Source organism: Oncorhynchus gorbuscha, linkage group LG10 (genome assembly GCF_021184085.1).
Source record: "Oncorhynchus gorbuscha isolate QuinsamMale2020 ecotype Even-year linkage group LG10, OgorEven_v1.0, whole genome shotgun sequence".
Classification (NCBI taxonomy): domain Eukaryota; kingdom Metazoa; phylum Chordata; class Actinopteri; order Salmoniformes; family Salmonidae; genus Oncorhynchus; species Oncorhynchus gorbuscha.
The window spans coordinates 26,248,550-26,261,849 of NC_060182.1; the positions used below are offsets into that span (position 1 = coordinate 26,248,550).

The 13,300-nt window shown below is 45.6% G+C and overlaps 1 protein-coding gene across 9 annotated transcripts in view; it reads right to left on the minus strand.

Moving 5' to 3' along the window:
• Positions 1–7,749, minus strand: part of LOC124045762 (DNA (cytosine-5)-methyltransferase 3B-like) — a 73,486-nt gene extending 65,737 nt beyond the window's left edge. For 3 of the 9 annotated variants that reach the window (XM_046365350.1, XM_046365351.1, XM_046365346.1), the window contains exons 1-2: positions 7,551–7,749; positions 2,128–2,247 (exon numbers count right to left, since the gene is read on the minus strand). In XM_046365350.1, the coding sequence (XP_046221306.1) occupies positions 2,128–2,196 (69 nt within the window). In that variant the 5' untranslated portion in view covers positions 2,197–2,247; positions 7,551–7,749. Of the gene's footprint in view, positions 1–2,127; positions 2,248–3,208; positions 3,264–7,435; positions 7,530–7,550 lie in introns of those variants that run through there. The other 6 variants (XM_046365352.1, XM_046365353.1, XM_046365347.1 and 3 more) reach the window with 6 other exon arrangements.
• Positions 7,750–13,300: the final 5,551 nt, after the last annotated feature.

The following is a 13,300-nucleotide window of genomic DNA, read 5'->3' on the forward strand; positions in this document are numbered from 1 at the left end:
GCTGCCACTGATTCTTTTTGCTTTTCTGTTAGTTTTGTCCTGATTGTTTTCACCTGTTACTTAGTTTTCGCAGGCGTCCAGAGCGGGTCCTGTTTGTTCTTCCCCCCAGCACTCCCGCTCCAACACCCATGGAGTTAGGGGGTGCTGCATCTAGGGTAACCGGAGGAGGAATCTCCTCCTGCACCAATTGTGGTTGGAGAGGCCACACTGCCAATCGGTGCTTGAGGAGCTTGTCTGGGAGTCGAGAGGGCAGGCAGAGCACTGCTCGGACACCCAAGGTGAGTCAGCACCAGACTCACCCAGAGCTTGGTCATATGTTTGTACTAATCTATTTTCCTGAGTTTTCCCCCTCTTCCCAGCATTGGGCGCTAGTCGTTTCAGGTGCAGCTGGGAGTTTTATGGACCAAGGGTTCGCTCATAGGTTAGGGATTCCGTTGGTGTTCACTCCTAGGTTAGGAATTCCGTTGGTGTTCGCTCATAGGTTAGGGATTCCGTTGGTGTTCGCTCATAGGTTAGGGATTCCGTTGGTGTTCGCTCATAGGTTAGGGATTCCGTTGGTGTTCGCTCATAGGTTAGGGATTCCGTTGGTGCAGTTAGGCCAACCTTTCCCCGTGCACTCTCTAGATAGTCAACCGTTAGGGTCAGGGCTGGTCAGGGAGGCCACGGTTCCACTGGACATGATTAGTCTCTTCCTCATTGATTCTCCTGCGTTTCCAGTGGTGCTGGGGTTCCCTGGTGCTGGGGTTCCCTGGTTGGCTATTCACAACCCTCCGCCCCCTCTGGACATCGAGGGGCCCCCGGCATACACAGTACGTTCCATCCTGGACTCTAGACGCCAAGTGAGGGGCCTGCAGTACCTCGTGGATTGGGAGGGGTACGGTCCGGAGGAGAGGTGCTGGGTACCGGTGGACATCTTGGATCCACCACTGCTGAGTGATTTCCACCGCCTCCATCTGGATCGCCCTGCGCCTCGCCCTCCGGGTCGTCCTCGAGGCTGGTGTCCGCGCGCTGCAGGAGCCGCGCGTCAGGGGGGAGGGTACTGCCGCGACTTCCACCAAAAGTTGAGGTAGGTGATTGAGGTAGGGGGTTAGGTGATTGAGGTAGGGGGTGAGGTGATTGAGGTAGGGGGTGAGGTGATTGAGGTAGGGGGTGAGGTGATTGAGGTAAGGGGTTAGGTGATTGAGGTAGGGGGTGAGGTGATTGAGGTAGGGGGTTAGGTGATTGAGGTAGGGAGTGAGGTGATTGAGGTAGGGGATTAGGTGATTGAGGTAGGGGATTGGGGAGTTCCGGTGGCTGTGTGGTTTATTGTACTGTAGCAATAGTGCAGGACCGGAAGCAACAGGATGAGAAATGGGGAGAGAGAGAGAGTTCCCTGATGCCGTAAAGACTAGTGTGGGCTCTGAGCCATAAATCACACTGAATCATAGTTAAGAACTCTCTCACTCTGGGATAGAGCAACAGCCAACACTACACTACCACAGACGGTCATGTATTACATTTATTACAATGATATGCAGATTTATCTAGATAGTCCTTATAACAACATTTTTAAACATACGCATGGTACTAATGGTATAATCCAGGAGTGAAGGCCAAAACCCAACTGGCAAAGGATGCTACTGGGGCTGCCTGGAAGTAACTTTTTTCTAATGTAACTAACGGGGCAGAAATATTGTCCTACTGAATGGAAAAGGGGGATCTGAGGGCAAAACGGATCCAACCAAAACTTTCAGTCACAGAGTATCATGGTCCAGTTTTGTGTGAGAGTGTTAGTGGGTGAACCAGTAGGCGTGCTATCTGGCAAAAATTGGACCTAGTGGCATGCTGTTGAGTTGTGGACGCAGGAGAGAACAATCATCCTAAAATCTCATTAGAAATGAGGTGTTTCTTTGTCTTACAGTAACATTATACTTTGCTATTATATTCGGTTCTGTTATGTACAATGCTATCATTATGTGATTTTGCAGACATTGATTCAGCTTTGATGTAACTATTAAACAAGCACCATTCACCAGAGTAGCCTGTTCTCTACGAGTAGCACAAGCTTCAGGACCTTTAGCAGTTGGGAAGAAAGGTCCAGAAAAGTCAGCTCTGCAGCCACTCTTTAAAATAAAAATGGAGACCCACATGACTTACTGTTGCCGTCATCTTGCCACTCTCAACCATGATGGCTGAAGAATACTTGTTGGATGGCATTACTGTTGCAGTTAACTTCGTCAATTATTGTTATTTTGATTATCTTCTAACCTGGAGGCAAAACAAACAAGACAATGCAGTAGTTAGGAGAGTACACAAAACAGTATGTTTAAATGTGCAATATTCATGCATAAAATCACACTGAATCACTAGCTGTGACATTGTTTCTGAGTAACATCTGTTTCTCAAACTAGACACTCTAATGTACTTGTGCACCAGGATCTCCCACTCCTCTTTCTATTCTGGTTTGTCACGCCCTGACCTTAGTTATCTTTGTTTTCTTTATTATTTTGGTTAGGTCAGGGTGTGACGAGGGTAGTATTGTGTGTTTTTGTCTTGTCTAGGGTTTTTTTTTTGCATTTCATGGGGTTTTGGTATGTCTAGGTATATGTAGGTCTATGGTGGCCTGAATTGGTTCCTAATCAGAGACAACTGTTTATCGTTGTCTCTGATTGGGGATCCTATTTAGGTTGCAATTTTTCATTTTGGTTTTGTGGGTTATTGACTATGTGAAGTTGCATGTCAGCACTAGTTGGTTATAGCGTCATGGTCGTTTTGTTAGTTTGTTTAGTGTTCTTTGTTTAATAAAGAAGAATGTATTCATCTCACGCTGCGCCTTGGTCTCCTCGTTATGATGAATGTGACAGAATAACCCACCAAACCAGGACCAAGCAGTGTGAAAAGGAGGAACAGCGCTTAACTTCTTGCGTCGAGCCATCCCGGATCCGGTATCGTGACTACAGCCTCAAGCTCATTACCATAACGCAATGTTTAACAATTCATGAAAATCGCAAATGAAATGAAATTAATCTATTTGCTCTCAAGCTTAGCCTTTTGTTAACAACACTGTCATCTCAGATTTTCAAAATATGCTTCTCAACCATTGCAAAACAAGCATTTGTGTAACAGTATTGATAGCTAATGTAGCATTTAGCGTAGCATTTAGCGTTAGCATTCAGCAGGCAACATTTTCCACAAAAAACAGAAAAAGCATTCAAATAAAATAATTTACCTTTGAAGAACTTCGGATGTTTTCAATGAGGAGAATCTCAGATAGCAAATGTTCAGTTTTTCCTGAAAGATTATTTGTTTAGGATGAATCGCTCCGTTTTCTGCGTCACGTTTAGCTACGAAAAAAAACCTGTATCCAGGATTGTGTAAATCTATCCGCAAGCTCATTAGCATAACACAATGAAATTAAATTCATCTATTTGCTCTCAAGCTTAGCCTTTTGTTAACAACACTGTCATCTCAGATTTTCAAAATATGCTTTTGAACCATAGCTAAACAAGCATTTGTGTAAGAGCATTGATAGCCTAGCATTGCATTGCATTAAGCCTAGCATTCAGCATGTAACATTTTCCACAAAAACCAGAAAAGAATTCAAATAAAATAATTTACCTTTGAAGAACTTTAGATGTTTTCAATGAGGAGACTCTGTTAGATAGCAAATGTTCCATTTTTACAAAAAATATTATTTGTGTCGACTAATCGCCCCATTTTGTTCATCACATTTGGGGAGGGAAAAAAAATATATATATTAAGTCATTAATACGCAAACTTTTTCCAAATTAACTCCATAATATCGACAGAAACATGGCAAATCGATGTTTATAATCAATCCTCAAGGTGTTTTTCACATATCTATCGACGATAAAAATCCATCGTGGCAGTTTACTTTCTCTTCTGAAGAAATGGAACGCGCATGGACCTACAGATTACGCACACAGGACACCGGGCGGGACACCAGGTAAATGTAGTCTCTTATGGTCAATCTTCCAATGATATGCCTACAAACACGTCACAATGCTGCAGACACCTCGGGGAATAGACAGAAACCGCAGGCTCATTCCTGGCGCATTCACAGCCATATAAGGAGACATTGGAACACAGCGCCTTCAGAATCTGGGGCATTTCCTGTATGAAACTTCATCTTGGTTTCGCCTGTTGCATTAGTTCTGGGGCACGCACAGATAATATCTTTGCAGTTTTGGAGACGTCAGAGTTTTGTCTTTCCAAGGCTGTCAATTCCATGCATAGTTGAGCATCTTTTCGTCACAAAATATCGCGCTTAAAAACGGGCACGTCTTTTTATCCAATAATGACATAGCGCACCCATAGATTGAAGAGGTTAATGGGGAAATGGACCTGGGAGGAGATATTAGATGGAGCAGTACCCTGGACACAGCCGGGGGAGTATCGCCGTCCTAAGGAAGAGATGGAGGCAGCGAAAGCGGAACGGCGATACTACGAGGAGAAATACAGGAGAATAGAGGAACGGCGACGATATGAAGGTACACGGCTAGCACGGAAGCCCGTGAGCCAGTCCCAATAAAACATTTTTGGGGGGGACACACAAGGAGATTGCATGAGTCAGGTCGGAGACCTGAGCCAACTCCTCGAGCGTGTAACTGGTCAGGCACCTTGTTATGCAGAGATGCGCATGGTGTCTCCAGTGCGCTATTCTAGCCCGGTGCGCTCTATTCCAGCTCCTCGCATTTGCCGGGCTAGAATGGACATCCAGCCAGGACGTATTGAGCCAGCTCTATGTTCTGGATCTCCAATGCGTCTCCATGGTCCAGTGTATCCTGTGCCTCCTCCCCTCACTCGCCCTGAGGTGCGTGTCCCCTACCTGGTACCACCAGTTCCAGCACCATGCACCAGGCCTACAGTGCGCCTCGGCAGTCCAGAATGTCCGGCGACAGTACCCAGTCCAGAGCGTCCGGCTACAATTCACAGACCGGAACCTCAAATGACGGGCCACAGTCCAGAACCTCAAACCATGGTCCCCAGTCCGGGGTCTCCAGCGACGGTCCCCAGTCCGGGGTCTCCAGCGACAGTCCCCACTCCGGGGTCCCCAGTCCAGAACATCCGGCGATGATCCACGCAGCGAGGGTCCCCAGCCCAGGGCTTACAGCGAGGATCCACAGTCCAGAGCCTCCGACGATGATCCACGGGTCAGTGCTACAAGAGCGGACTCAGGGTAAAGAAGGGGGGCGGCGTCCAGAACCAGAGCCGCCACCGAGGTTAGATGCCCACCCAGACCCTCCCATACAGGTTTAGGTTTGCAGCCGGGAGTCCGCACCTTTGGGGGGGGGGGGTACTGTCACGCCCTGACCGTAGTCATCTTTGTTTTCTTTATTATTTTGGTTAGGTCAGGGTTTGACGAGGGTGGTATGTGTGTTTTTGTCTTTTTCTAGGGTTTTTGTATTTTATGGGGTTTTGGTATGTCTAGGTATATGTAAGTCTATGGTGGCCTGAATTGGTTCCCAATCAGACCCAGCTGTTTACCGTTGTCCCTGATTGGGGATCCTATTTAGGTTGCCATTTTGGTTTTGTGGTATATTGTCTATGTGTAGTTGCATGTCAGCACTAGTTGTTTATAGCGTCTTGTTAGTTTGTTTAGTGTTCTTCGTTTTATAAAGAAGAATGTATTCATATCACGCTGCGCCTTGGTCTCCTCGTTATGACGAACGTGACATGGTTAGAGACAGGTTGTGCTGTTCTGTGAAGGGAGTAGTACACAGCATTGTATGAGATCTTCAGTTTCTTGGCAATTTCTCGCATGGAATAGCCTTCATCTCTCAGAACAATAATAGACGGAAGAGTCTTTGTTTCTGGCCAATTGAGCCTGTAATCGAACCCACAAATGCTGATGCTTCAGATACTCAACTAGTCTAAAGAAAGACAGTTTTATTGCATTTTAATCAGGACAACAGTTTTCAGCTGTGCTAACATAATTGCAAAAGGTTTTCTAATGATCAATTAGCCTTTTAAAATGATAAACTTGGATTAGCTAACACGACGTGCCATTGGAACACAGGACTGATGGTTGCTGATAATGAGCCTCTGTACGCCTATGTAGATATTCCATTAAAGAAATCTGCCATTTCCACCTATAGTCATTTAAAACTTTAAAATGTCTATACTGTATTTCTGATCAATTAGATGTTATTTTAATGGACAAAAAAAACTTTTCTTACAGATTTCTTAAATTAATATCACTTGGATCTGATTTCCTGATGTTTTTACAGTCTTTTGTACAACAATAAAAATGTAAAATAAATAAATAAATAAATAAACAAAAATAAATAAATAAATATATATATAAGTTTTTTGCTCAGAAAACTTGTGGGGACAAATAAAACTTGCATGCTGCCAGTTGGAGATCCGTGGCATAGCCTATATTATAGCGTTTCCCAAACTCGCTCCTCAGGTGCACGTTTTGTTTTCTGCCGTAACACTACACAAATTATTAAAACGATCAAAGCTTGATGATTAGTTGATTATTTGAAAGCTGTGTAGTGCTAGAGCAAAAACCAAAACGTGCACTCCTTGGGGTCACGAGGACCGAAACCCTGAATTAGCAATTGCGGTTTGGTGCGGATGAACAAACAGCTGACACGCGCACGACTAACGCGGGCACTCACGACTAACGCGGGCACTCACGACTAACGCGGGCACTCTCCGAGAATAAAGACCCAACTTCAAAAACTGCAAATTTGATTGAAAAAAATCCACGCAGGTGCACCAGCAGTCCACGAAATTGTGTCATACTTAAGCGACTAGCCTGTGGTTATAGGCGTATTATATTATGTTTCAGCATTCGAATTGAAATTCCACTACTGGGAATGATTATCAAGGCATACAGAAGACAATTATTTCAAATAAGCCATACAAAAATACTAAACTATCTGTCTCTAACGGCATGGAGTAGGAAACATGCACTTGTTTGTATGAAAAACAACGAAATCACGCAATCGAACTTATAGCGATTTTGAAGAAATTGTGCCAATACCACAAGAAAAATCTAACACTTCATTAGTGAAGTTGAAGTTCAACAAACGTTGAAATAAACGTCCAAGACACGCTAAAAATAAATAAATCACCACCTGATTGGAAACCACAAACTACCCACGCATAAAAATCCATTAGGTTCCACTCGCGCGTTGACGCAGATCAACTCTGAATTGAAACTATGCAATAACATATGCAATAACATTCCCAAACAAAAAAAATATCATATAATTTTATTATAGGATAAATATACTTATTTACCATGTTTGAGGATATGTAGGGTATTTTCCCTTCCTTGTCTCCAATTTACATAATCATCGACGCAACATTGTTTCATCAATTGAATCGAAATGTAATGTTACCCTACGTCTTTCCGCAAAACAGTTTAAATTAAATTGACTCTATCGAGAAAATTACTGTAACAGTAAGAAAGTTATCAAACCTCATGCATGAATTCTTCCAGTTTCTGACAGCATGCTGTTAACTGATCTCATAAATAATGCTCTGCAGACTAGCATGCATAAACACATCATAAATGGCAACCGCACAAAATGTACCTGTTGCAGGGGTAGTCGTTCGGTGAGCGGGGAAGAGTTGAGATTGATTGGTCCTCTCTCACTGCTTGCCAAGGTGCCACGAAGTGTCACGCTATTTACCTCAACATATGCATGCCTTTATACCCTGTGGGGCAAATATCTAAGTGGAGTTCGTTTTTTTCCACAATGTGCCACAATGTTCAGGCGTAACTTTTCCCGGGTCTCGAATCACACTGTAGCTGAATGGAAACTAGATTTACCTTTTCCAGTGTTAACCCTTAATACAAAGGTATTGCATTTATACACCATTTATATGCAGTTCTGCCAATGGTCTACTACCCTGCTGGCAAATACAAATACTTTAAAGTGCTACTTAAGTCGTTTTTGTGGGTATCGTTACTTTACTATTTAGATATTTTTCAACTTTTACTTCACTACATTCCAAAATAAAATGATGTACATTTTCCTCCATACATTTTCCCTGACACACAAAAGTACTCATTACATTTTGAATGCTTAGTAGAACAGGAAAATAGTTCAATTCACACACTTATCAAGATAACATCCCTGGTCATCCCTACTTCCTTTGATCTGGTGGACTCACTAAACACACATGCTTAGTTTGTAAATTACATCTGGGTGTTGGAGTATGCCCCTGTCTATATGTAAATAAAACAATTGTGCCTTCTGGTTTGCCTAATATAAAGGTATTTACAATTATTTATACTTTTACTTTTGATGCTTAAATACATTTTAGCAATTACATTTACTTTTGATACTCGAGTAGTATTTTACTGGGTGACTTTCACTTTTACTAGAGTAAATTTTACGACTGTATCTTTACTTTTACTCAAGTATGACAATTGGGTACTTTTTCCACCACTGGTCCTTATTAGGAGAGTGCATGAAGCCTAATGTTCACAATAAACCAACCCATCCAAACATTTGATGTTGTCACTGGAAAAGGATAGCTCATTGAATGAATATACTGAAATAGTATAAAGGGTAGAGTCAGCGATATGAAATGTAGATACTCAAAGTAAACAGCATAGTGGGTCAATTTCCACAACAACTAAGAGTGTTGGAGAGCAAGGCTAAACTTCTCCACTGTTTTAATCCCGTAGCTACCACATTCCAAAAGCATGAAGCGAACCCGTGCACATGTGCAGATACCCTGTGTGATTGTGTGAGAGCGAAGTCTTGTATCTTGCTCATCGCAATATCTGGCTACCTTATTGCTCATCCCAATATCTGACTACCTTTAAATCCATTGGTATAATAACAGATACATAATCATATAATAATAATCATAACTGTGCCCATTTAAATTATATCACACTATTGTCTTACGTGTCTCTGTTATTGCATTGTAGCCTGTGTAATGTTCTGTGTTCATCCTACTTGCAAACCAAACCTGACCTTTGACCCCTTCTGACCAGATGCAATTTCTGAAACCCAGAACTAAAATATTGCATAATTGCGTCAGCTGCTCGATACCAGTTAGGCTATGTTATGTGTGTCTGTCCATGAGATATTAGATCAGATATAAACCAAAAGATTATAGGGGGATATGACAGACTGTGTATAACCTCTGCTGAGGGTGCATACACCCACTTATTATATGGTTGCCACTCAAATCAAAAGCAGACCACAAAGCCCACAGCCTACTGAACAGTCACAACTCACCACATTGTCTGTGTATTGTCGTCATTCATAAGTAGGCTCTATTGTCACGAATGCAATAGATCAGTATTAGAGTATTGCTATGACTCATGACTGAAATAAAACTTTTGAATTGGCTTTCCTTATTGAATCCAATAATGTGTGTAGCAACTAACCATACCTTTTACCTATTGGTACAAGCAAAATACAATATGTGGATGCTATAATATAAATCATAACCACTTAATTTAACTGATGCTGTCGCCCCGTAGCACTCACTTCTGTCAACATGAAGTGCTTTGAGAGACTATTCAATGATCATATCACCTCCACCCTACCTGTCACCCTAGACCCACTTCAATTTACTTACCGCCCCAATAGGTACACAGACGATGCAATCACCACCACACTGTACACTGCCCTATCCCATCTGGACAAGAGGAATACCTATGTAAGAATGCTGTTTATTGACTATAAATCAGCATTCAACACCATAGTACCCTCCAAGCTCATCATTAAGCACGAGGCCCTGGGTCTGAACAGCGCCCTGTGCAATTGGGTACTGGACTTCCTGATGGGCTGTCCCCAGGTGGTGAATGTAGGACACAACACCTCCACTTTGCTGATCCTCAACGCTGGGACCCCACAAGGGTGCGTGCTCAGCCCCCTGCTTTACTCTCTGTTCACCCTTGATTGCATGGCCAAGCACACCTCCAACTCATTCATCAAGTTGTCAGACGACACAACAGTAATAGGCTTGATTACCAACAACAACGAGACAGCCTACAGGGAGAAGGTGAGGGCTCTGGGAGTGTGGTACCAGGAAAATAACCTCACTGTAACAAGCTTCGTCTGTTGTTTGAAGAGAGTCAGACCGAAATGCAGCGTGTAGGTTACTCATGACTTTTAATGACGATAATACGGTACATGAAATAACTGAAGAAGAAAACAACAAACGAGTGAAACTAATTACAGCCTATCTGGTGACTAACACAGAGACAGGTACAATCACCCACGAAATACAACGCGCACTCAGGCTACCTAAATACGGTTCCCAATCCGAGACAACGAGAATCAGCTGACTCCAATTAGGAATCGCCTCAGGCAGCCAAGCCTAACTAGACACAGCCTTAATAATACACACTCCCAATTAATACAAACCCCAATACGAAATACAACATATAAACCCATGTCACACCCTGGCCTACCCAAACATATAACAAAAACACAAGATACAATGACCAAGGCGTGACAGAACCCCCCCCTAAGGTGCGGACTCCGGGACGCACCTCAAGAGAATAGGGAGGGTCCGGGTGGGCGTCTGTCCATGGTGGCGGTTCTGGCTCGGGACGTGGACCCCACTCCATAAATGTCCTAGTTCCTCCCCTTCGCGTCCTAGGATAATCCACCTTCTCCGCCGACCATGGCCTAATAGTCCTCACCCTGATCCCCACATAACTGAGGGGGAGCTCGGAACCGAGGGGCAGCTCGGGACAGAGGGGCAGCTCGGGACAGAGGGGCAGCTCGGGACAGAGGGGCAGCTCGGGACAGAGGGGCATCTCAGGACAGAGGGGCAGCCCGGGACAGAGGGGCAGCCCGGGACCGAAGCAGCCCGGTACTGAGGGAAGCCCGGTACTGAGAGGGAGCCCAGTACAGAGAGGAAGCTCAGTACTGAGAGGAAGCTCAGGCAGGTAGTAGGCTCCGGTAAATCCTGGCTGGCTGGTGGAACTGGATGATTCAGGTTGTCTGGCCGATCTAGAAGATCTTGGCAGACTGGCACTTCTGGCGGATCCTGGCAGACTGGCACTTCTGGTGGATCCTGGCAGACTGGTGACGCTGGGCCGACTGGCGGCGCTGGGCAGACAGGAGACTCCGGCAGCGCAGGAGAGGAGAAAGGCTCTGGCTGCGCTGAACAGGCGGGAGACTCCAACAGCGCAGGAGAGGAGAAAAGCTCTGGCTGCGCTAAACAGGCGAGGCGCACTGGATGCGCTGGGCCGACTGGGAGCACTGGTGGCGCTGGACAGACAGGAGACTCCGGCAGCGCAGGAGAGGAGAAATGCTCTGGCTGCGCTAAACAGGCTGGAGACTCCGATAGCACAGGAGGGGAGAAAAGCACTGGCTGTGCTGAACAGGTGAGGCGCACTGGAGGCCTGGTGCGTGGTGCTGGAACTGGTGGTACTGACGCGAGGATACGCACAGGAAGCCTGGTGCGGGGAGCTGCTACTGGAGGACTGGTGTGTAGAGGTGGCTCTGGATAGACCGGACCATGCAGGCGCACTGGAGCTCTTGAGCACCGAGCCTGCCCAAGCTTACCTGGCTCGATGCCCACTCTAGCCCGGCCAATAGGAAGGGCTGGTATGTGTCGCAGCTGGCTCTGCACCCGCACTGGAAACACCGTGCGCTCCATAGCATAACACGGTGCCTGCCCAGTCTCTCTAGCCCAATGGTGAGCACAGGGAGTATGCGCAGGTCTCCTACCTGGCATAACTATTCTCCCTTTTAGCCCCCCCCAATATTTTTTTGGGGGTGACTTTCCGGTTTCCAACCGCGTAGCCGTGCTACCTCCTCATACTTGCGCCTCTCCGCTTTAGCTGCTTCTATTTCCTCCTTGGGACGGCGATATTCTCCCGGCTGCGCCCAGGGTCCTTTACCATCTAATTCCTCCTCCCATGTCCAAATCTCCAAATGATGCAGTCTCTCCCATTGCAACTGCTCTTCACGATTAATGGGAGAGTAGGCTCAGGTCTGATTCCTGACTCAGCCACTCTCTCTCTGCGCTTTCCTCGTTACCTTCGGTTTTCGCTCTGTATAACCGTGCTTTCCTTTTCGATTCCATACGTGTATAGCCCTCTTCGCATTGCTGTAGGGAATCCCAGGCGGGCTCCTGCACTCGCTCTGGGTCGGCCGCCCACCTGTCGATTTCTTCCCACGTCGTATAATCCCTGCTTCTGCCGTCCATAACGTCCTCCTTTAGATCCTGCCAGTTCACACGCTGCTCGGTCTGTGAATGGTGGTGGGTGATTCTGTAACGAAGTTAGTCTGTTGTTTGAAGAGAGTCAGACCGAAATGCAGCGTGTAGGTTACTCATGACTTTTAATGAAGATAATACGGTACATGAAATAACTGAAGAAGAAAACAACAAACGAGTGAAACTAATTACAGCCTATCTGGTGACTAACACAGAGACAGGTACAATCACAGGTACAATCACCCACGAAATACAACGTGCACTCAGGCTACCTAAATACGGTTCCCAATCCGAGACAACGAGAATCAGCTGACTCCAATTAGGAATCGCCTCAGGCAGCCAAGCCTAACTAGACACAGCCCTAATAATACACACTCCCAATTAATACAAACCCCAATACGAAATACAACATATAAACCCATGTCACACCCTGGCCTACCCAAACATATAACAAAAACACAAGATACAATGACCAAGGCGTGACACTCACTCAACGTCAACAAAACAAAGCAGATGACCGTGGACTTCAGGAAACAGCAGAGGAAGCACCCACTTATCCACATCGACTGGACAGCAGTGGAGGTGTAAAGTTTTAAGTTCCTGGGCATACACATCACTGACAAACTGAAATGGTCCACTCACACAGACAGTGTGGTTAAGAAGGCGCAACAACGCCTCTTCAACCTCAGGAGGCTGAAGAAATTTGCTTGTCGCCTAAAACCCTAACACACTTTTACAGATGCACAATTGAGAGCATCCTGTCGGCTGTATCACCTCCTGGCATGGCAACTGCACCGCCCACATTCGCAGGGCTCTCCACAGGGTGGTGCAGTCTGCACAACGCATCACCGGGGGCAAACCACCTGCCAAAAAGATCATCAAGGACAACAACCAACTGAGCCACTGCCTGTTCACCCCGTTATCACCCAGACGGCAGCATACCATTGCTGGCTTGCCTCTGAAGATAAACAGGGTTGATCCTGGTCAGTCCCTGGATGGGAGACCAGATGCTGCTGGAAGTGGTGTTGGAGGACCAGTAGGAGGCTTCCTTTCCTCTGGTCTAAAAAAAAATATCCCAATGCCCTAGGGCAGTGATTGGGGACATTTCCCTGTGTAGGGTGCCGTCTTTCAGATGGGATGT